Source organism: Andrena cerasifolii, chromosome 3 (genome assembly GCF_050908995.1).
Source record: "Andrena cerasifolii isolate SP2316 chromosome 3, iyAndCera1_principal, whole genome shotgun sequence".
Taxonomy (NCBI): Eukaryota; Metazoa; Arthropoda; class Insecta; order Hymenoptera; family Andrenidae; genus Andrena; species Andrena cerasifolii.
In genome coordinates, this window is record NC_135120.1 from 15,275,937 (window position 1) to 15,300,906 (window position 24,970).

Below are 24,970 nucleotides of genomic sequence, written 5' to 3' on the forward strand. Positions count from 1 at the left end.
TATTGAAGGAAATGTATCGAGCAATTGTTCTTTATACACTGATCGAAGTGTGGGATACGTGAGAAAATTCTATGAATTTTTTATTTACTTTTTAGGTCGTAATATGAAGATTATTGGGTTCGACTTGTGATGTCCATTTTTGGTTGGCATTGTCTGTCAATTTGCATGAATATTTATGCAGAAAATATTCATAGATCGGATTCAGTATTTTTACACCTACATAGCTTTGTCAATTGTAAGAATCCACTGTGTTCGTGGAAAATTGAGTTACGTTACGTTTCTGAAATATTTGGTCAGAATTAGTGAATTCTGATTTTTAATAATAATAATATTTATTAACGGGTTCTACCCTTTTGATACAGACATGAGTGATAAACGGTATAGAGTGTACAATTAATAAATAACAAAATATAGAATGGAATTAATTATTGAGACCTTATATGAGAGGTAGGTATGAGGTGGCCTACCAGGTTAGCTATTGCTCGCTTCAACGTATATAGGAACCCGGAAAAAAAGTCAATAACAAGTTCAACTTTGTTAGCAGACTTATATAGTGTATTGATAATGACAACCTTACTGAATGTTGTTTTGTAAGGTTAGATGGATGATGACAAGCCTTCTTAGTATCCTAGGTGGTACGTGTAGTTTGAATAGCTTCAATTTTCAATATCTCGGTACAATGAATCGGTACAACTTTTGAATGATATAAAATATTGGTTGCTGTGAATCGATCTATCATTCCCTACTGCATGAACCTTAATGATAGTGGTATCGTGAGCATCCTAGTGCACCCCATGATCTATTACGCATGATAAAGTGTCCTTTGAGATCGTAAGGGTGCAAAGCTGAATCAGCTGTAGCCTGTAGCTACCGAACCGAGACACCCTCGCAACTTCTAGCTCGTTTGTGTTCGTGCCGAAAATAAATCTGATTCGTTACGGTGTATGCCAGTTATTTACCGTTTCGACTCGATAGAACGACGAAAATTGTGTGCAACAACTGAACGAGTCATCGTTTTTTAAATTAGTTCGCACTTTCCACTTCAGTTCATTCGATCTTCTATGCGAACCCTTTTATACCAAGCAGAATACGAATGCAACACTAGCAAAGTATATTTATGACATATGAAAACATAACAATTACGTAATATTTTTTTGCTGGCAATGCGCTAACAGTGAGACAAAAAAAAAAGATTTCGTTAGTATATTAATGTATCCTCAGGTTGACGGAGAGAATTTTCCGAAATGTTAATTTAAAACAAAATGGAGGCTATTTAAAGTTGAAATCCTGATGTTTCCGTGCAAAAATCACGCGAGAAATATCAGGATTTCAACTTTAAATAGCCGCCATTTTGTTTTAAATTAATATTTCGGAAAATTCTCTCCGTCAAACTGACGATACATTAATATACTAACGAAATCTTTTCTGTTTTTTGATTTTAGATAATCTGGTTCCGAATGGCAGTGCCCACCGCAAAACCAAATTTTTAAAAAGGCTTCTTGTATGTTGGTTGTTACTTTATTATAAACTTAAATATTTTTCCACGAAAAAAATACCAAATGTTCTTTAAATGTTGTTCTTTTAAGTGCAAAAAGTTTTGTAAAAATATACGCTTTCGCTTCTTAAAAAAAAATTCACAAATATTCGCCTCTTTACGGCCGCCTGGCTAGGTATAACACCTTAAAGAACGATCTGTATACAATATTATCTGTATTATCTAATCTGTATACAACATTTCCCATTGAAACACAACCAGCTTATCTAATTATCCTTATTTACTTTCAGAAATTCACTTCTGCGTATTCTGGATAATTAAATTGCAATATTGATACTTGTTATTTCATCTCTTTCTGTTGTTTTGTTTGCTATTTTTCTACTTTAATCTTTCCCTTTATAGTATCTTATTTGTCCGTCTTCTACTCATGTCGTTTCATGATTTCATAATGTGTCAAAGGATTATTACGCGTAATAAATAAATAAATAAATAAAAAAACATACAAAAACAACCATTGCCCACCACCGCTAATTTGAGAAACAATGCAATACCTACGCACACTTGCATCGAACACAGTATCCATGCGATGGTACCCCTCCCAAAATTGAACCACCAAGCCCTGTATGTTGCGCCAACTGTGCCGTGTTCGCGGAATCCAAGAATGCCACCGGACAAAGCGTTATCGTAATCTTCGTATCGTTACGACGTAATGGAAGCCCGGCGACGTCACAGTGAAATGAACGATAGTCCAATAGGCCTGACAACATTATCAATGGATTCGTCGGCAGCAGAGCCGCGATATAATAGAAATCGTAACCCCCTCTACCCGTGGAAGATTAATCGTTCGCACGATCGAATCAAATTGCCGATGAGACGTGAAATTCAACGCAGGGATTCCCCCGTTCCTGTCAGCGGTGGCTGCAAATAAACTTTCGTCTTTCCATTCACGCCGCGGAAGGGAAAAGTGGTCAGCGTGGGTGGAAAATCGAGGAAACCAGTTACACGCGTCCGTTCCTTTTCCTCCCAGCGAAAAATCGCTCATACTTGAAGTACTGCTCGAGTTGCAAGGATCACCGCTGAATAACAGCGAAAGAAATGCCGCGGAAAGCGTTGCCATCGATGCAGTCGCCAGATTTGCGAAAAGTTGCACGCGAAGCGCTGACCGTTCCGCAAAGCGTGCACGCGGCAAAGAGGGAAATGAGTTCACCGAAGCTGGTCGCGCGCCGCGCAGATGGAAGCGAAAAGCAAAACGGCCTGCGGTGCCAGTGACAGAGCTACGTTGTCGCGTGTAACGAAGTAGATTAGTCAGTGTGACAGAAGACCGTAATTTCCTAGGCAAATGACACCGATCGTGCAACCAACGCACTGTGCTTCCACCACGCTCGCCACGTGTTTCCGTCCTCGTAAAATCTGCACCGTTCTGTTGTATCGTCGTAGCAACGGGATTTTAATAAGGGGGCATATTTTCTGCTCGTTACTGAATGCTGAAGGAGCAACGCGAATTCGGAAGTTATGGAAATCTGGATTCAGATTATGGGAACTGAAGTTGTAGAGTTTATGGGATAAATGAAATTGCGTAACAGAAATACGTGTTGGCATGAAGTATTGCGTTCAGCGAAGACAGACGCTTAAAGATCGCAGAATACCCGAAATCAGCGATTTTCTACCTTATTCTGCGATTTTTAAGCGTTTGTAGCTCAGAGCATTCTAATGCTTCTATTAAAGTAGGAATGATCGCAACTGAATGATTCACCAAAACTACCCCAAACAAAATGAACCCTCAAATTGAAGACTTTCTCAACGACGAACATTGTACAAATCTAATGCATGATTATGAAAAAGTTACGAGAAGTAAAATACTAAGGTACTACATTTTCTTTATCACAAATTAAAGTACCTGCATACTATAAACCTGCCAGGGATCGCTTCAGGATTAAATGCTATCACGAATTCATTAATTCAGAAGTAACTTAAACGCGAATATATCGTCAGGGGGGTGAGAGGAAGCTGTAAATGGTTTCCATTGACTCCGAAGGAAAAGAACCAAAAAGGTGGTCGAGGTTACTTACACGTTGGTCTAAACTGGCGTTGTCTGATCCTGCGGGCCTGGACAGCGAGTGGTCGGAAACGATTACATGTGATTTAAGGAGCTCTCCAGTCTCGGACCTCCAGGTTGGCTGGACCACTGCATCTAGCTTGCTCTAGAGTCTAGACCCTAGTCTGTTTTATCTACCAAGTGCAGCAGTCGCCTCCACTTAGACGCCTATTGGCCACCGTTCTTTTGCACATAGACCACTTTCTTGCATCTCAATACAAGACATACGACACGATCGCTGATCGATGCAATCACTTCCATTCGGTTCTAGTTACGGGAATGGATACAGTTTTGTGGATCTGTTATCAGCGTGTTATCATGTGTTATTATTAGACAGTGTGGCATGCGAAACGAAGTGGTCTTTAACAGATCGTCCTGAAGTTAATTTTAATGTGATCATCCTAGACGAAGTCTTATTTCGTATAGAAGACTTTAAAGAATGTGATTGTACTTCTCGGATTTTCAGAAGGGCGACCTTGAAGCGATATCTGAAAAATGAGATTTTGTTTATGACTTTCAAGTAGCAAATACGGTTTTTTGGTTTAAAAAAAATATATTCAGGTAAGAGGATCGTTCTTGGATAAAATTAAAGGTGCAACTGCGCATGATCGATAGTTTTGGAGCTGAAATTTCTATTATGTTAACCGTCTTGAGCCGAACGCAAAAATTGCAAACTTTGACGGACCTGTATTCTTTTAAGAAATTCTAAATTGATAAAATGATGTCTTAAACCCCCACTAATTTCGATTGCATTATCATCAAAATCCTCGGCATCAAGTGCGCGAAGTGATCAATTTTTCGCCGAATGTCCTATAGACAAAAATCGCACGTCAACGACTTGTATTTGTTAAACAATTCTAAATCCAGTAAAATGATGACTTAAACCTCCCTCAATATTACCTGAACTACGTCATACTCCAATTTCATCAAAATCCCTCACACCAAATGCAAAAAATAATCAATTAAGCACGGAAGAGCCCCATGCTTTCGAAGAATTTATGATTATTCGCATTAATAATTTGTTTATGCACTCCTGGAATTTGTGCAAAAAGGCCTCTGTTAAGTGATCTGTGATTATAAATAATCGTATAAACTTGAAAAAAATTTCATGCTCCAAGAAGGAACGTCATTTGAAAAACCGAATCCACAGGGCTGGCGAAGGGACACGCGACACAACGTTAGTTATTAGTGAATGCTATTGTCATGTCAGAGTCACTCGAGCGATTGATGAAGCAGGTACAGACGCTAGCGTGTCCTTGGACAAGACGAGGTAGAAGCTGGTTGCAGCCTCTCGAGACAAGTGGCACCATCGACATGGTAACGGCCTGGTAACTGCCTCGTAAGCTATCTAACGGAGCACCACCGACTCGAGCGGCCGATCCTCGTGTGGTGATTCGAGCTTTAGGTTCAATAGCCTCTTCATCAAGGATCACACGTCTAAATCCTCGGAGTTGGACCATGGATCGCCCACTTGATCGAGCTTCGTGGAAATTCACAAGGACTGTACAACGCGCGTACTCGCAGGGGACCCATGAAAGTCCAGGGCCTCCAAAACTGCTGGTCTACGGTCGATCCTAGAGGATGTTTTTGCCTGGTTCAATCACGACAATCGTAGAATTCGAACGTTCAGAACGATGTCTGTATCGGTCGCGATGTTTTTTTTTTGTTCTTCAAAGCTCTGAATTACAACTGGGCGTGCACCCTTCGCTTAATTGGACTTCAGGCTTCCGACTATAGTGGCTAGGCCGGCAATCGAGGCGAAGCTTGTTGCCGCTTTTGACGATGATAGCGATACAACGCTCGGTAACGATTGATTGGTCGAGATCGTCTGTACGTTTCCCCGATAATGCTATTCTCTTGTTTCTCTTCCGCTTGGATGAAGGGTGTGTTGTGGCTGAAGCTATCTCATTACAGGGCCACTGTTTGGTCTCGGTTAGAGAAGGACGCCCCCCCCCCCCCCGCCGACAAATGGATCACTTGGGACGCCCCCGTTGATTAATTTGCATTTCCAACTTGAGGGCTTAGCGTTCTTTCCTGGGCTTTGTGTTCTGTAACTGTAATGTGCCAGATTTGGAACCTTATATCTACGTAGTAAAATTCTGCTTTTATGATTCATTTTTTCTTAAGACGGGTGGGTTTTCCAGGAACTTGTGTTTTGTATATTTGGATGCAGAGAAAATGGTATGTAGTGAAAATCGTTAAACCATGTTTCTCATTTTTTCGAAAACCGTTTAGAATTTTTTAAAACTCCCAAAGGTACAACGCGGTACAAACCTAGTACAAACTGGTACAACAAAGACATTTTAAGTTTTCAAAAAATGGGGGACTAACTTCATACTGATGAATTCTTATTCGAATAAATCTGGCTCGAAAAACGTTACAGATTTATTCGTTGTTCGCAAAATTTTGTTCTATATTCCTCCATTTTGTGCAAAAAGGGCCTGAGAGGGCTATAATTAAAATTAATTTCACTGATTAATTTATTACACAATTCCGATTGTAATAATGCAATTACAAATGAGATATAGGTATCAACTTTTTAAATATACTACTCAATAGAGACACTGCCATCCCACCATTTCTCAAGCAGATTTGAACATAAATACGCCCAAAGGAGGTCTATATTCCTCTGTTCAAACTTAAGCTCCACACTTTCCAATCTGGCCATAAAGATCTCATTTTGCAAATAGATGTGGAAATGGATAAAACCACTCCAACAAAGAATGAACCAAGAGCACCTTAAAAAAATGAATCTAAAGTTGTAAGAAACTCCTATCTAACAATAAGTGCAGGAACTTTGAGGAGACACCTAAGCACCTTGCAAGCTCACCATTGAAACTTAAATCTCCAAGTATCTTCCGCACAAGTTCTGATAAGAACGCAATACGTAGCCATTATTTCGCATTTTCAACTCGTCACGCACGACCATCGAAACTTGTCCTCACCAGGTACATTATTGCCCAAAGTCTGTCTCGGAATCCATACAACTATGCTAATTCGAAGCAATTGGGTTTCACGGTGCGGTCAGACGCAATTGCCGGCGATATTCCGTATTTGCGGCGTCGTATGTGCGACTCTCGTAGAGAGTTTCGACCGCGACACAATAGTGCTGTATAAGAACTCGTTAGAACGTATCGATACTATGGACGGGGGCGGTTGTTCACGAAGACACCCATGTTACATGACAATGGGCAGACGGTCACGGAAGGCGAGCATCCCGTTCAACGAGCTTCTAGGCACAAAACCGTAAAGACGTTTCGACGGATGCTTTTACCGTCCTCGAGGAGAAATTGGCCGGTGTCGCTGTTGCCGCCCAGACAGCGATTGGTCTCCCTGGCCATTAAATTGACATACAGTGAATCGGTGTCAGAAGCATCCGGGTACCGTTTGAATGGGTTTATTTAATGCAGAACCAGAAAATCGTGGAGATAGCCTGTCGACTCCGGAAGAATCGCGCCCCCTACCCCACTGCACACACACCCCAATCGAATGGAAATATACCGGTCGCCCTTTTGTCGAGCACAATGCCCAGGCCTTACGATCCTCCAATATTTTCCGTCAACAAACTGCACGCGTTCATCTCGTTATAAAGTCTGTTTGATCGGCAAACATTGCAGCGTCGATGCATGCGGCCTGCATCGCATCGCCGGTGCATGTCGGGAAAATACGCGGAGGAATCATTCCAACCACCCCCGCCCTTCTAACATTTGATTGCGGAATCGGCTCTGTTCGGACGAGTATTCTTACGAGCTCGCGATGCGAATTATTAATTTTATGAGTTACGTGGAGGCTTGGGTAGGTTATTGAATATTTTGTGTTGTGAAATGATACATAGTTGAGAAAGTCTACGTGTACCGTGTACGTTTGAAGTATTAAAACAGATACGGTAGATTTGGTGCGGGGTGTCGCGTTTAGTGACTGTGTGTCGACAGGGGTTAAGTTTTTGGTGGTTCTGTGTGTACAGTGGATTCTTCTTTGTTTCGTGTGGGGCATATTCAGTGTAAAGATTTTGCTTTTACACTGGAAAGTTCCTTATTTAGAAATATAGTAGCCGGACATTAGTATTTGGGCTTCCATGTGTAAAGGATGTAGAATTCTGTTACCTATTGCTCTGTTAGTGGTCTGAGTTAAGAAAGGCTAGCGAAAGAAGAAAAACTAACGTTTTCAAAAAATTACTCGTTTCGTTATGAGAAGGAGCTGAAATTCTTCTTGAAGTAAAAAGTTACACAGAGCTGCTGTAGAGAAAAATTAGAAAACTTATCATATCTCAACAAGTATCTGCAACTCCTGGCAATAAATTTGGAACCAAACGCAAAGATACGAAACTAACGTGATATACCTACCAATAATTTTTATATATAAAATGCAATGTTAAATTGGCATATTTTAAAGTAAAAACACCAAAAATAATTAAGAATCCGCCATTGGGTACTTAACTCTCGCTATGGCGCTACCGTCTTCACCCTCCACCACATTCGCAACCGCTCTGTATTCCTTCCATCCGCAATGCCTACCAAAGAAGGTAATAATTGATCCCTGGCGTATCCGTTGGATCGCTTCGAGTATTATCAAGGCCGTCAGCAATCCCGACACTTTGCATCTGTGCCCAATATCACAGCCTTAGAGTTCGTCTACCCGTGGTAGACTTACGTCTGCGCCGGCGAGGACAGCTCGCTTACGCGAACCACGATGACAAACGCTGCCATCTAAACAAAGGGTCCCGCGCTATACGTGCGGCAGACACGCAATTTCCGTGGCATGTAAATCGCCGCGAAATGAATTTCTGCCAATCACGCACGTGCGTCAGAGGCAGCGATCGTCAGTAACCCTGGCTGTTTGTTGAATATCGCCGAAAAAAAATGTAAGCTCTCTGGGCGGAATTCGGCGTTGCCAATGAAAACGAGCAGGGGTGAACGTAAATAATCGATGAAACCGTGAATATTTTCGTTGGGGATATCTCTGTTTGGAAACAATCCCTGCCCCTCGGGAGCAGTGGAATTAAGATTATGGAATTAGCCAGATTGGAATAATCGTGGGGAATATTATAGTTTATAAAGTGTACATGAATGGTAGTGTTTGAGTTAATTGCGATTGTGATGCGGATTTATTTCCAGTCTTGCAGTTTTTAAGTAAAGTAGGAAAATTGCAGGGAGTAGATTTGACCGTTTGGGTATAATCACTATAGAAGTGATTATGAAATGTCGCTATGTATTTAGAAGGTTAACAGGGAGAATTTATTTTTTGCAGTTATTATGTTAATAAATATTGATTAATTTTTAATACTCACAATCTTATTTATCTGACGAGTTGACCTAGTGAGCAGTGGCAGAGGTATAAGGTGGTCAATAGTAGCCTAAAAATATAAGAACTTTTGAGCGTAACTTCGCAGGGAAAATTTACGTTACACTTAAGGGTTTATACCTAGTCAGGCGGCCGAAAAGAGGCGAATGTTTGTGATTTTTTTTTGAAAAAGCGGAAGCATATATTTTTACAGAACTTTTTGCAGTTAAAAGAGCAACATTTAAAGAACATCTGGTAATTTTTTTGTAGAAAAAATATTTTGTATCTTTTTTTTAAAGAATTTATATTGAAAATGTGCTCCCGATACATTCTGGGGAATAGTTCTCTACACCTCCCTGTAAATTTTCATTTAAATTGTTGGAGCGGTGTTTGAGATTTTATGTTCACCGTTTTGGAAAACGTAGTTTCTGGGAAATCGCATTTAAAGTTAGACATGCAATTTTCTCGTTATCCGATCACATGTACAGGCTTGTGCATTTTTTGCTGTAATTCCTTCAATTTCTGGAATTTCGGGGCCCGTTTGCGCTTAAAATACGTAGAAAAGACGTAGCTAGCGAAATGTGCAAATTCCTATAAACCAATTTTGAAAATTTGGAGGGTAACCTACCCCTTTAATCATTCGGCTCCACAGCACCAGACCTCCGGGACAATTTTACAAGCCCGGCGTTTCCGAAAAATCACAGAAGCCTCGGGCACAAGTAGAGTAGGGGTTACATCGAGACATCAAGACTGTGTTTTTTTTATCCTCCGCGCATTCATCCGACCTGTCGATTCGAGTCTCGCGATTCGCATATGCCTGCTCGATGGCCCGCCCCGTCGGTGCTGCCATACCCGTGATTGATGTTCGCCGTCGTTCCACAGACGCGACTACATAAATCAAAAGGCGCCCTTGTACGCGCGAACCCTTTTCTTGTCGCTTTCTCTCCCTTCCTCCTTTCGTTCCTTTTTTTTTTCTCCCCCGCTCTGTAAGGCGCCACGGCGCGTTATCAAATCCGTCGATGACAGACGAGAACGTATTAAATACCGAGGCTGAGGCGGGCATCGATTGTCGCCGAGTGCCAGGCGAGGTGGTGGATGAAAAGGGGTGCGAAGCAAACGAACACGTGCATCATCCTTGAGGCCCCCAACGATTGAGATATGTTTTGTGCGCCCTCCTTCGCCCTCCTCCGCGCCAGCCTGATTATGTGTCCCACGTCACTTGTTCTGTACATATTATTTGGCACTGCAAGGGTGCCTCTGACAGATTCATCGTGAGAGTTGTAATTTTTAAAGGTAACACGCCAGGAAAGGATGTCTCGTGTTGCCCTGATTTACGAGGGCAAGCACTGCCTTTTTGCGTTCACTTGGAAGTTGTATTTGTTGGAATGAGAACGAAATGAAGACGGACAATTAGATTTTGGTGTTTTTCTACAGAACTTTGTTAGAAGTTTGTTAAAATGTTACGTGGTTGCGGAGATTTTTGAGATTTTTCGTTGAGATCTGAACATTCTTGTGGAACCGGCTGGGTATTTTGCTATCGGACTTCGAGACAGAATTGGTTCAAACTCAGATCTGTATTTCTGGCTGAATTATCAGGAAATATTGTTATGATACATATAGTAGTACATATTTATATGATCGAAACTGAGTAAGGCAAATTTAATCAGTGAAGTTAACGTTTTAATCTTCGGAGAATATAAAAATAATACTTAATCATTCATGGTTGAAACAAATATACAACCCGGTGCAAATATATTTGTTGTATGGTGCGAACTCCTGGAGAAACATTTAGCACAGGAAAGCCCCAAAAATCTACTATAAAAATGAAGCAAAAATTAATCGAATGGACCATTTTAATAGATGCTGCCTGTACAATGAGTGACGCAGCTGTTAAAATCGCTTGTCACTGTTGTTCCATGCGGGGGGATCCTAACGTACAAAAGCGAAGATTCATCCGTCTCTCGCAACTCTTACAGCTTCCCTCCCTCTCCTCGTCTCCAGATGGTATTTCTTGTCAGAAATGATGTATCGATACAAGCAGGGCCCACGAATGCACGCGTAATCGCGGGCGTATCAGGCCATGCGAGTGTGTTGCGAATGAATGAAATTTCACACGATCCACGGCTTGCTACGCCGCCTGAAAGCAGATTTAAACAAATCTATGAAATGGTAATAACATTACACGCAAAATTACAAATTAAAATAATTTCATTAATTAAAGCAATGCCACTCACGCGGAACGTAAATAAAATTGTTACTTGGATGCATTCTGCTGGGACGCTAAATCCCGCCACTGTGAAATATTAAACCAGAGTCCTGCATTTCTTTTTAATACTTGCAGTGTGTAAATGTAGAATAATCCCATATAGACTTAAAGAATGTCACAAATCGAATTCCAAAAATGTTTTCAGATCCCCAGATCTGGTCAGATTGCGTATGCGCTTCCGTCACAACAGAATAAAGTTCACAACAACCTTCCGATTATATCCCACTATCAAGTTCATCGCATGCGTGCAAGTGAGTTCGCAGGCGCTAAGTGCTCGGTGGTCATCGTTCGAACGACGGCATCGAGTTCATCGTTCCTGCGAATTAAGCGTCGTCGAAGGACCGGATTAAAGTGTCTCGAGATCATCGATCCTGAGGCGGAAGGACGGTCCCTGGCGTAGTCCTGTTCGCTTCTCGGCGAACCCTCGGATAAATAGTTCGCTCGCGGGAAAGCAGAGGAGCTCTTATTCGAATTGGCTGAATTCCAAGGACGAAGTCGATAGAAGGAGGCCCTTCTTTCTTTGTCCTTGCGCCGTTCCTTTCATCTCTCTAGCCGGCTCTCTTTTAACGGGCCAAAGATCTGAGGAATAGTTGAGAGTTTGGTCGATAGTTCGAGGGGCTCGTGGCATTTCGTTCCGCTCGAAATTCCGCAAAACATGTGGCCAACCGCAACGGAATCGAAATAAATCTCTGGCGGAACCAGACATGGCGGACGATCCTTTGCGCGACACGCGATCCAGCCTGCCGGCTTTGCTTAGGACACGCGCCCCACAGCGTTCCTGGTTGTCGCGCAGATTGTAAAACACTACCTTCGTTTACGAATCGGTAGATCTCTAAAAGGGAAACTTTCCAGGCGGGATGCCACGTGTTCATTTCCTCGCGAACATTCCTCCGGCTCCTTCGAGGATTCCACTGCTATGTCGACCGCGGGCTGTCGAAAATTCCTTTCCAACTCGCGGAAGAATTTAAATTGGAAATCATATCGCGCTCACGATATCACGTAGCCTACGCTGCGATGGAAAAATTGATGTTAATATTTAGATGTATACGATGACTTTAGGAGGTGTGCTTTTGTAGTTATTATGAATAAGGTAAATGGTTCCGATGTTCGATATAGGAGAATGCGATTATATATGTGTATATTTGCACGTGGTATGGATTATCGAGGATGATGCGTTTTGTTTAATTGAGGAAACTTTGAGATGCGACACGAATGGTTGCAATGATAATTACTTCATTGTAAAGTGTAATTAGTCTCTTGTTCTCTCTATATGTAAATCTACTTGAGACTACTGCTGGCAACTTTATGTAATTGCTACTGTTCACTTGTTTCAGTTATTCGGTAAACAATTTTATAAATACTGTAAATTAGATTTTAATACTGTGACAGTAGAAGAAATAAAGTGGTTCTCAAATTCTATTCTTTGTTTCTCTTTTTTCACCTGCTTCGTTTTTATAGAAGCTTCTGTTGGTTTTCTTTTCTTTCTTTCATTTCAAATCATTATTTGTTTCCTTCTTGAAGTTTCTCTATACTTATTACTTTGAACACCTTTTATTAGATAATAATTTATGAATAACTGTTAGAGGTACAGTGCATTTGCACCTAAATATTTACACTTCCCAATACAGTTTAAATTGCTGCCTGATGAACCACGAATACTGTAAAAGTCATCTAGATTCTATTAGATAAGGAGTGAAATTTAAAAAAACTATTATGAACATACGATGGGGCTATACTCAATATGTAAGCTCGCGGATATCACATCACTTCTGTAAGACATACCTTTCTCGCGCAAAAATTTTAGACAAAACACATCAACACTGTGACTTTCAATTCTAAAAGTCTCAATACATAAAATAGTCCATCTATCACAACGTACCTTACAGAAATCATAAGAAAGCATTATAGATGCCTTATCACATTGAAAGATACTTGTTAGATACTTATTTATTCCACGTGTGCAACTGGTCGTCCGCGAATTACGTCTGACACGGAATACCTAATGACGGTTTGGAAAATGTTTGACGGCTCACATGTGCAACGATAGTTGCACGTACTTAACATAATAATAGATTACGAAAGTCGAAACGATATTCGACGAAATCATTTGTTGTAGTATGCCTTTATATGACACAAGTGGGAGCGCTTGTGCGAGTCCATTATCTTCGCTATCAATTGTTCCTACGTGGATCGCCATTCATTGGCATCGTATAAATATCTGACAAATTCGTGGATGGAATCGAGTCGTATCCAAGTAACGATCCGAGCATGAATAAGGCAGTGTGTTTGTACCTCCTCGCTATTGCGGCGTGTGCCTCGTGCACCATAATTCCACCTAGAGCTATAAAAGCCGTAAGTTTGTGCAGTTCATACAATCTTTAGTATCTTTTTCCCATATACTTGCTATGTACACGATATTTCCACACTTCAGTGGCTATATGCGAGTTTCGCACATCATAGAAGTGGATCATATTCATACTTAACATATATTTGTTTGTTCAAACTGAAGAACTAAATACATATTTAATTTTTTTAATTGCAAAATAAAGCGTAACTTACGATGCAATCGAAGAAGTGGTGATACTTTGTGTAAAGATATGTAAGAGAAGTGAAATTAAATTTTTCCGTCGAAGGTTCCGGTTTTGAGAAAATCAAATTTGAACGTTTGTAGAATGTAGTTTTTTAATCGGTTTAGCTACCTCTGTATTAATATCTGCCCAGTTTCCCATTCAGATTGATTGCAGGATTTAATAGAAGACTATTTTAGTGACTTTTTTTAGGGACACAAATCAGTGTAATGAAAATGATATTTCATAGAAAGGAAAATTATAGTTTACACCACGTGTATATTTATTTTTTCCACAATGAGTCAACCTTTTTTCGATTGTGTCGCAAATCCCATTAAAACTTGTACACTTCACTATCTGTTCCTTATGAACAGGTTCGTGTGCACATGTCACCGTTACGACGCATTCCCTTATTTTTCTACTGAAAATGTACAAAAAATTGTGAAAACGAATTTTCACAATGCGCACGGGGTCACCCTGCCAAAAGTATTATAATACACAATCGTAATCGTCATTCAGCAATTCTAATAAACACTGTTACCGTCACAAAAGATTTCCAAAAAGTTCAGCCACACGTTTAAAAAAAAATAAAATATACATAGTGCCAATATAAGGTTATAGCAATATGTGAGGAAGACATTATAATACTATTGTATAAACCAAACTCATTTCCATTTCAACAGATAGTAGACGGGGGATCCTCAATAATAAGACGAAATCTGCCAATACCAACCACCACCCAGGCTGCGTATGAGTCAGAAGAATCTCCAGACACATCTTCATCGGAGGAAAAAGTTCGCAATGCAATCGAAAAATTGAGAGAAAGAGTGAAAGATGTACATGACTGGATAGAAGAAAACAGTCCTATCCAAACGACGAAGATACCAATTCCACCAATTGGCACAAGTAAACCCTACACAAATCCTACCACTAGCCGACCATATACGCTACCTACCATCCCCCAATCCTACTCAACCTCTTCCACTAGCCGACCATATACGCTACCTACCATCCCCCAATCTTACTCGACTCCTTCCACTAGCCGACCATATACGCTACCTACCATCCCCCAATCCTACACAACTCCCTCCACTAGCCGACCATATACGATACCCAGCACCCGCCAACCGTCCCCAACACCTTCCACCAGCGGACCATATACGACACCTAGCACCCGCCAACCGTCCTCAACACCTTCCACCAGCGGACCATATACGACACCTAGCACCCGCCAACCGTCCTCAACACCTTCCACCAGCGGACCATATACGACACCTAGCACCCGCCAACCGTCCTCAACACCTTCCACTAGCGGACCATATACGACACCTAGCACCCGCCAACCGTCCTCAACACCTTCCACTAGCGGACCATATACGACACCTAGCACCCGCCAACCGTCCTCAACACCTTCCACTAGCGGACCATATACGACACCTAGCACCCGCCAACCGTCCTCAACACCTTCCACTAGCGGACCATATACGACACCTAGCACCCGCCAACCGTCCTCAACACCTTCCACTAGCGGACCATATACCACACCTAGCACCCGCCAACCGTCCTCAACACCTTCCACTAGCGGACCATATACGACACCTAGCACCCGCCAACCGTCCTCAACACCTCCCACTAGCGGACCATATACGACACCTAGCACCCGCCAACCGTCCTCAACACCTTCCACTAGCGGACCATATACGACACCTAGCACCCGCCAACCGTCCTCAACACCTTCCACTAGCGGACCATATACGACACCTAGCACCCGCCAACCGTCCTCAACACCTTCCACTAGCGGACCATATACGACACCTAGCACCCGCCAACCGTCCTCAACACCTTCCACTAGCGGACCATACACGACACCTAGCACCCGCCAACCGTCCTCAACACCTTCCACTAGCGGACCATATACGACACCTAGCACCCGCCAACCGTCCTCAACACCTTCCACTAGCCGACCATATACGATACCTACCATCCCCCAATCCTACACAACCCCCTCCACTAGCCGACCATATACAATACCTAGCACCCGTCAACCGTACGAAACACCCAGCACTAGCCGACCCCTTGTTTCACTACCTACGGTCAAGATACCAATTCCATCAATTACCACAAGGAAACCCTACGAAATTTCTACCACTAAAATAACGATTCCAATACCTACGGTCAAGATACCAATTCCAGTAATTAGCACAAGCCGACCGTATTAAATACGTAGCACCATTGCACTCTACACATCTCCTAGCACTAGCCGACCGTATCCAATCTAGCTCCAGTGAACCGTACTCAAGACCTAATACTAGCTGACCATAGGCAACACTTAGCTCTAGAGAACCCTAAGCGGCACCTACTTGCCGACTATATCGAAAACCTAAATCCATTCGCCTTCTCTAGTGCCTACGATCATGATACCAATTCTAACACCTATGTCCAGTTAGCCCTTCCGAACATGCAGCTCGAGTCAACCTTCCACAATGTCTAATTGTAGTGAATCCTATCCAGCGCCTAGCTCCAATCAACTTTATCCGTCACCTACCACTCATCAACCTCGTGCAATGGTTACCAATAATCGTACCTACTCGACCTCTGCTGTTTCCTTCCCTCGTACCAATATTAGCAGGAGAAGGAGACAAACGAGGGATGTTGAAGGAAACGTATTCGAATTACTCGGCCCAAATGATTTCGCTCAACTGCTCGACTTCAACCCTTTAGGGAATCTGGCATCGTTGCTGTCCAAGGTTGACCTCTCTAGTGTTACCGTCCCCGTGCCGTTGATACCAGTGCCACAGGACCTTGGCAAACTGCCAGATCTACCTGGCCTGCGTGAAAAAGCAGAGCACGCTAGGAATCTTACGACACAAGCATTGGGTGGCGGATCTGATCTGCGTACTGCTATACAAAAAGCCACAGAGAGAGCAGTACACAGTGTGGACCCTGTAGATGCTGTGGCCTCCTTGTCCAACAACATACTCCAGATATATTACAACGTGGCGCAGAATTGCCCAGTGCGGCGAGTTGGGGCGGTTGTTTTGCAAGATGGTCTGAATATTGCCGAGGACGTCATCAACAGCGTGATCAGCATTGCACAGCGTGACTAGGCGAAAGATGCAAATGTGCTTGGTTGAAGCAAGTAGTGCCGATACTCAGGATTGACGAGTTTATCTGAAGCTTGTGATGTACAATTAACAGAAAATTGTATGCATTACATGTGTAACTAGTAAAGAAATATAGTTGTATTGCAAATGAGCTGCAGGTGTATTGTTTTGTTATTTCAACCTAACCAACTTCAATTATTCGTGACATAAATAATTTGTAGATGCAAAAGAAATAAAGTCAAGGAAGGTTTATGAACACAGAAGTTAATATTTTTATTCCCAAACCAGAAGATTTTTTGTTTTCACATCGGTATTACTTTTCTTCTTAATAACTCAATGGCATAACCATGTTTCTGTAGTGCTTATGATATACTATTGTGTTCAGGTTTCTCACCATTCTTCATTACTTGTCAAAGTACTTTCGAATTTGATAAACGGAAAACAAAGTCGTTTACTGCCTCGTAAATGTTACCAAAGGACTTGAAGAAGTTGCATTGCATAATAATTAGCAGTCTTCACCTGTGAAAAATAAGTCAAGTACTTTGTTTCTTGATTCAATTAATGGAGCTACAGCACAAATTCCATCGTTTTCATATAAACATAATATCACCGTGCAATATAATTTTGTGCATGCTGTGTGAGGTTCAAATCAGGAGACTGACTCGTCCAGTCAGTGAAAAAGATATTTTTTTTCTCAGTTTTTCGGACTTTCTTCGAAAACCGTGTGTCGCATGAGAAAAAGTAATACAACATAAAAGATACTCCTGGATCTACAACTTTTCTATAGCATATTTTTTTATGTAATCAATAACTTGAAGGATATTATATAAAATCTACTTTTTGAGCTGTTAAATAATCATTTAAAGGTTCTGGCTCACCTTTTCCCGTTATCCGATCGGGTTCTAACTTTACACAGATTTTTTTTTAATTGTTTGGAACTATTCTGGATGGTGCCCCGAAGAAAATTCAAAAATCGAAAATAAGAGCCAACCTAATATATATTCCCTTCATCACTACCCACCCACCCCACCTTCCACCTTTTCCAAATACTTATAATTGTCATTCTTATCCATGACTGAGCTAGTCGCAGAACAAAAACGATGACCAAAGTAACCGTGGCGAAACGCGATCAACCACCAGCAGATTCTCGAGCACGTCCCGAAGACGTCGTCATCAGCGGGGACGTGCAACCGCCCTCCCCCGCCACTCACTTTCCCCCAGATGAAATTTATGTATGGAAATATCCGCGTGAGCATTACGCATGTAGAATATCACGACCAGCAGCTGGAGGCCCTCCCGTGACGACACTTCGTAGGAAAATGTATTTTAGCGCTCACGATGGAGGCGGCAAGGTGGAAATATGCGCTCGAGCGACCCTTTCCTTTCCCGCGCCATTCGTTTTCCCCCGGTTTTCCCTTGCTACCCGCGAACCTCTCTCGTCGAACCCACCGACGAGCATCCACCATCGACAGCTCCCTGCAGGCATCGAAGCCGCAAGGACTGTATAGTCGAGAGCTTCTTTCATATTTCTACGTGTAGATTTGCGGCGCAGAGATGCATCCACCGCGTCCTGGAACGTCCTCATGTTTTATGCACGCACGATGACAATTTTATGAGCGCGAGAACAGATTGTTAGGGGGAGCAAGGCAGGGATGAGTCGGTCAGCGACGTTCCCTTGCTCTCGAGGACCGCGCGCGCCTTTTCTGTCGAAGGATTCACGTCTCCTCAAGGGTCTTGCAGACGGTATGAAGCTGTGGAATCGTTGATAGGATAATGATCCTTAACACTAACATCGTCATTGCATCGAGATGGCGGCAATCTTTTGATGCTCACACTGTTGGATATGTATTTCATTTGGAATGTTTAAGGAGTCTCCCTACTTTGATGGCCTGAAAAGGAGCGCGACATTTGGGATTTTTTGTAAGAGAAACCCACAAATTATATTAATTGAAAACTTTATGCCTATATTTGTACATATTTAGGCAACACTTAAAAAAAAAAATAATTAAAAAACAGTACTTAAAACTTTAAACCCGTTTTTCTCAAAAAGATGTTTTTCGAATTGGTTAGCATGATATCTCAAAAACCAATCACCCAATTTACTTCAAACTTGGTATATATCTTCAGTAGATGTCCCATTCTCGTTGTTACTAAAACTAAGTCGGTTTTTGCAAAATTAGACTCATGCGACTTGAAATAAACGGCGAATTTTTTGCAGAAATCGCAATGTCTGTTTTAGTCACTACCATTTTTCTTACTTTTCAGTATTTCTCATTTAATCCAGTTCAGACGATAGCCACACTCACACAGATTACACAAAATTTTAAATTTTCTATTTCATACAACTACAGCGGCTGATTTTATGCTAACCATGCGCATATGATTTTTGTAAGGCGCTCTATTCGAAGCACTTCATATAACTCCGGATATAACCACTATTTTTGCTTACAACTTTTATTTCATGTTCTCTAAAGATTGACAAATAACGCCGCAAAGCTGAAAGTAAATATGTTTAATGGTTTTGTTTTAAAGAATTCCCAAATTTCCCATCATTTTTCGTTCGTCAAGGTAGGGAGACCCCTTAATTTAACGCATTTAGACTTCGTTATATGTCGAGGAATTATTTAAAACCATGCTAGAATGTCGAGTGATAATCTCTAAGGATGGTAATTAAATAAGCACTGAACAAGAAAGAAAACATGTTCTTGTTAAACCAACGTTACAAACGAAACTTGTCTATAGATACAGAGAAATAGTTTATTACCGTACAATTATCCTTGCCAATCAGACATATTTAAGAATAAATAATCTCGGCAAAGGTGAAACACGCGTGACAATGAGCGTATGAAAGGGCACCAGAATGGTTGTCGATTCCTGGCGGACCGATGAAATCGTATTACGAAGTCGTCATTTACTTTCGATCTGCTGTACAGGCGAATGTTTCATTATATTTTCGCTGTCAAATGGATTGCCACCTTCGCGAAAATGTAAAATACTTAAATGTTCACTTTGAATATTGAAGTGACGAATTTATGTTTGCGTTAAAGCCGCGATTGTCATTCCCGCGTGAAGAGGCTGTCACGTTTCCTTTTCGCAGAAAGTGACGGTTAACACTTTGCTTCTCCTTTCTGGCCGTCAGTGGTCGTCACTTGGCTGTATCGCATGCCCGTATCGATACGTATGTTCTCGCCGTTTATCAATGGATTCTCGATGCACGCTTGGATAAGATGAGCGACTTCTTCGCAGTATCCGTATCGTTTTGGAGTTAGCGACATGGCGACCCACCGTTTCCTGTCTTCTGCTTTCTGTATAGCTGAATGAAAGTAAGTACTTTATTAATAGTGTTATTCGCGACATAAATGTTTGTATTTTAATTCTCGGAAGCCTTTAAAAAATCGGGGTCTGATTTAATTAATTTCAAATTTAATTTAATCAAGCTTTGTTACATAGGTATGTATTTTTGGCTTCAAGAGCTTATATTATTCATTCGACAGAATAACTACGAGTTAACTGTTTAATAACTATTTCAGAGAACCCACAACCCTTGTTACTGATTAAAGACTAGTTCTGTAATCATGCTGCGTGTCGGTTAATAGCATAGCAAATTTATCGCATGAAACGAAAAGTGACACCTGTTGACTGTAGCTTATACTGAATTATTTAGGTTCCTGTCATCAGAATGATTACCAGTTTTAAAGAAACTAATCAATTCGTTTTCATTCTGCCAAAGTTGAAAATTCATTATTACCAATTCTGGTTAGAAGAACTTAATTCCTTGACCTACCGAACAAAATATCATATAATTCTTTTCTTTAAATTCCTGACGTTATTACCCCTGCGAAGCACAAGTGTAGCACCACTTTCCCACAGACAATCAAGGATACGTATTCGCTCAAGGGGACTAGGCAGTCCAAAAATCGATTTTTTTTATTGCATTTTCCGAAAGTACCTATCTTCTCTGAATAAAATGCCGCTTTGTTTATAATAAAATTCGCAAAATTGTTGATTTGGTAGCTAAAAAGGTCAAGCGGCAACCTACAGCGTTGCCTTTGCCCAGAAACTTTAAACGCGTTTTTCTCGAAAAACGACTGCCTACTTAGTCCCATTAATGCTTCTAAAGGCTGCGAACCATTAAACTCTCCTTACAACATATATATAAGTACATATCGAGAAATCGTGTGGTTGGTAACAGTAGTTCAAAGGAGAAGGTTCAATTCCCTTTCAAACCTCAAAACTAGTCATCCGTATACCCACAGAATCCCTTCTGCAAAGCTCCCTCCGGTTTGCGCATGCGCATTGAACACCTCACAACTGGCCAATTTGCCTATACAGTGATTTACCTGTCATAGGGCTGTCTATGAAGCCAGGGCATATACCGACAACGCGTATTCCTTCCGGAGCTAGTCCTCTGGCTAAAGGTATCGTCATTCCTGCAATCGCGGCCGTCGTGCCACCGTAGACAACAAATTCAGGTGGAGCGTCGTAGGCCATCGTACTCGAGAGATTGATAATGACGCCCCTCTGCTGATGCGAGTCTGGTTTATTCTCTGCCATCATGCCCACTATTAATCGAGTCACGTTAAATAGACCCCACACGTTCGTGTCGAAGTGACACCTGTACATGTCGGTCGAATGGGGCTTTTTGTCTTTGAAGTTATACACCTGCTCGGACCCAAATACACCGGCGGAATTGACTAGTACATTCACCCCGCCGAATTTCTCTTTCACGCACTTCATGCTCTCTTGTACGTCTTTCTCGACTCTAACCTGCGAAATAATTCCGATCTGTTATTGGTACCATTGTTTTATTTGAACTATTATGTAAACTGCATGGGAATAATATATTTAGTAATGCCTGCAGCAATAATTTTGTATCCGTTGCTTTGGAAGAATTTGAGGACCATGCAGCAATAGGGGTGCAGCTCCACCTTTACCAACTTCAAGTAAATTAGAAAAAACTGTTTACAATATATATTTTCACACAATAAGTAGTGGTTATTGAGTTGATAAGTTTTTATTTCTACTTTTGGCAAATTTTTCGAATCTGGAGCATTCATATTGCCCAACAATTTGTAATAAATAGCTCATTTTTCTTATCAGGTTTGCATGAAACGTGTACCAAACGATGTAGATTTTTTTTTACATATATTACACGTCATAGGTAACTCAAAAACTGTCCGAAATGGAGCTGCACCCTTTTGCTGCAAGGTCCGCATTTCTAATGATAGCTTAATTTTTTTACTGCTGAATCTCGTTTCCCAAACATCTCGTTTATTCTTTTTGTCAGCAATGTTAAAACTCATATGCATTGATATTAAAAAAAGAATATGTTACGTGATATTTTACCCGTGTCCTTTTAACATTACGATTCACAATTTCCAAGAAGATATTGCAGGTCGTGTACGGATTAAGATAGAACGAAATGCAACGAATTGTGATCACTTTCTTCTAAACCCTTCTGGTGTGTTTAGGAGTATATACCTCCATTCCATTGGAGGCAGTAAAAATATTTACAACTCCCAAATGCTACTTTATTCGATATAATGGACAGGTTTATTCGTGCAAACGGTATCGAGCGAAGTTTTGTAAGGAAGTCAACTTACGTCGGTACACGTAAATACAGCTCTTTCACCCATGAGACCGGCTACTTTAGCTCCATTGCAAGATATATCGACCAACGCCACTTTACCACCTTGGCAAAGAATTTTCTCGGCGACAGCCTTCCCTATACCGTTCGCACCTCCAGTTATGTAGGCGACTATGTGCTAAAAGTCACATTTAATCAAACATCAGCTCCTTTTGATCTGCATCAATGTAGAAGGGTAGTGCATGGTCGGTAAAATGTCTGCTGATAAAATGATAAATATTTCTGCCTATCTGCAGGATCTACAGAATCAACAATCCAAATAGACCAGCATGGATATTCAAGGGATTTTTTCTTCAAATTTCAGAGTAGTGGCCTTTTTTTAGACATTACTGCTGTGTTTCGTCATATTACCACATTTAGTCAAATTGTAGAGAAAGGATTGAAATAAATATCACTTATTTTCAGCAGAAATATTTAATAATGCAAGAATTTGTATTCCATTAAAAAAAAAAACAAATAAACAGGTTACCATGGATAAAGCAAAACGGCCACTCCTCTCTAAAATATGGAGAACGAATTTTATCGTTATTTTCCCCTGTCATATCGTGTGTTCCTATTGGTAACGTTTAAAAATTTAACAGAAAATTTGAATTACATCGTTCCAGCGAAATTCAGGATGGTGAACTATTATATCGTTACCTGCATTTTCCCCATTTTGACATTCCTTGGTTATTACACACCACCGTTGCCAAAATTGGATTTCTCCTGTTTCTTAACTTCCCCTCGTTCGGTCTAAGAAGATTTCAAGTTCGTCAAGTACTTGGGACATACTAAGGAAAACTTTAAAAATCCGATGAACCGAGTTCGCTCCCCTGCTGTCCCTTCGTACTTATTAAATGATGCAATTACTTTTAATGAAAATCGAAGACGTCGAATTTTATCGTGCTCCTCTAAGTATTTTATCATGGAAATTAAAGAATTCATCCGGTACTAGTGTATAGTAACAAAAAATATATATATATGAAACATGTGTTTTCGACTTACCAATTGTTCACCTACTTCCTCACTGAATTTCAAATTAGTCAGTTACTTTTTCAATAGTCTCGCTGACAGATCAAACATTGAAACGGATGGAAGACAAAAGCGAACGACTATCATTCTGTTTATCGATACTGAGCTATCTTCATGAATCTGGATACGCGGTAGCGTCTCGACGCCATGTACATGTTTCGACACCCTGTGTATGTCGACTGTCGCTGCCGCGTATCATTTACTCGGGAACCGGTTAATCCAATCTTACCTGAAACTTATTTCATTAGTATCTAAAGCAAATATTAATTCTCAAGAATACGGAGACTACTTGGAAACTCATAATATGTACATATATCACGAATATTATCTTTTGATAAGTGTAGGCATACCAGTAACTTGCTGTGAACAGTTTTGAAAATGAGACATATGTACAAAATAAGTTTCATGCCACACCACGTGTGCTTAAACGTAATCGATGTTTCAAATGTAGTTTTACTCAAATTCACTAAATCACCCGCAACGCCCGTGATTTTCATTGAGGTAGGTTGTACACGCGACTGGACGCAACGTCAAAAATTTCAAAGTCGATTTTCTCGAAAATGAAGCGCAATGTAAAAAAATTGTACTCCTTTTTCTCAACTTATTTACTCGTTATAAGTCGAAAAGAAACAGTAACTTTTTTGGATATCGCGCTTCATTTTCGAGAAAGTCGACTTTGAAATTCTTGACGTTGGCATTCAGTCGCGTATAGGAAAACCTACTTTAATGAAAGTCACGGGCGTTGCAGGCGATTTGGACGTAAGTGGAATTCGCCCATTATGAATTGAGCAGTCCTTCTAGAAAATACTGTAACAGCCAGAAATAAAAAAAAAATTTATCGAAAAATGTTCTATTTAATTTGATTTTTGGCACTTACAGTGTTTTCTATCAGGACTCATCAATTCCTGAAATTTGTGGAACTGGGGATTGCTTATGAATGGGCGTTGCTATAATAGTCGAGGAACAGATTTTTGTCCAGCGGAAAATCGCTTGAAACATCGATCTGTTAAGGGGGCGACGTCACGCGGGCGATATAACCTAATTCTCGACGATTAAATGCAACGGTTCAGATAAGGCTTGTAAATTGAGCGAATTATGCCGTCGGTAGCGTTGCTCGACGTAGCCTCGGCCGATTAACATGCGCATTACGCGAGGTCGGAACGCTCAACCTGACATTTGCATTGGAACGTGTCGAACAACCTGAGACCTCTATAACACCTGGTGCCTCGGATTACTTGTAATTCTCTGCTACATTGATCGTGAACTGCATCCTAAGAAACTGTTATAACGTTGGCGAAAAAAATATATAAAAATGGATGAGAATTATAATAGAATACAGAATAAAATTTATTAAGAAAGTGTTTTAAGGCAATAATACTTCCTTTGTATCTCTATAAATGCATTTAAGGACGCTCAATTGGTCTGCAACGCTGCTCAACCAATACTCCAACACATACACTGCCGTTAATAAGTATTAAGACACCTCTGTGCAGAATAATAATTGT

The 24,970-nt window shown here is 40.9% G+C and overlaps 2 protein-coding genes and 2 long non-coding RNA genes across 4 annotated transcripts; 2 read left to right on the forward strand and 2 right to left on the reverse strand.

The window, feature by feature from the left end:
- Positions 1 to 10,461: 10,461 nt before the first annotated feature.
- Positions 10,462 to 13,124, reverse strand: LOC143367243 (uncharacterized). The gene is made up of 3 exons (XR_013085004.1): positions 13,016 to 13,124; positions 11,345 to 12,140; positions 10,462 to 11,007 (listed from the first exon to the last, which is right to left on the reverse strand). It is a non-coding gene; the product is annotated as an uncharacterized LOC143367243 (long non-coding RNA).
- A 173-nt stretch (positions 13,125 to 13,297) lies between these two features.
- Positions 13,298 to 14,446, forward strand: LOC143366706 (uncharacterized). Its single transcript, XR_013084800.1, has 2 exons — positions 13,298 to 13,488; positions 14,387 to 14,446. It is a non-coding gene; the product is annotated as an uncharacterized LOC143366706 (long non-coding RNA).
- Positions 14,447 to 14,453: 7 nt separating this feature from the next.
- On the forward strand, positions 14,454 to 16,958 carry LOC143367229 (uncharacterized). The gene is made up of 3 exons (XM_076808854.1): positions 14,454 to 14,457; positions 14,556 to 15,680; positions 15,735 to 16,958. Exons 1-3 carry the CDS (start codon positions 14,454 to 14,456, stop codon positions 15,920 to 15,922), a joined length of 1,317 nt encoding a protein of 438 aa, XP_076664969.1. The 3' UTR covers positions 15,923 to 16,958.
- A 2,956-nt stretch (positions 16,959 to 19,914) lies between these two features.
- On the reverse strand, positions 19,915 to 23,108 carry LOC143367230 (3-hydroxyacyl-CoA dehydrogenase type-2). Its single transcript, XM_076808855.1, has 4 exons — positions 23,094 to 23,108; positions 22,411 to 22,572; positions 21,148 to 21,574; positions 19,915 to 20,120 (listed from the first exon to the last, which is right to left on the reverse strand). Exons 1-4 carry the CDS (start codon positions 23,106 to 23,108, stop codon positions 19,915 to 19,917), a joined length of 810 nt encoding a protein of 269 aa, XP_076664970.1.
- Between the last annotated feature and the right edge of the window lie 1,862 nt (positions 23,109 to 24,970).

Excerpts from the sequence above, each read along its gene's own strand:
- LOC143367229 (XM_076808854.1), top strand. Across the intron at positions 15,681-15,734 it reads TAGCCGACCATATACGATAC|CTAGCACCCGTCAACCGTAC; the intron begins CTACCATCCCCC and ends CATATACAATAC.
- LOC143367230 (XM_076808855.1), bottom strand. Across the intron at positions 21,575-22,410 it reads CTGTATTTACGTGTACCGAC|GTTAGAGTCGAGAAAGACGT; the intron begins GTAAGTTGACTT and ends ATTATTTCGCAG. Across the intron at positions 20,121-21,147 it reads CATAGACAGCCCTATGACAG|CTATACAGAAAGCAGAAGAC; the intron begins GTAAATCACTGT and ends ACTTTCATTCAG.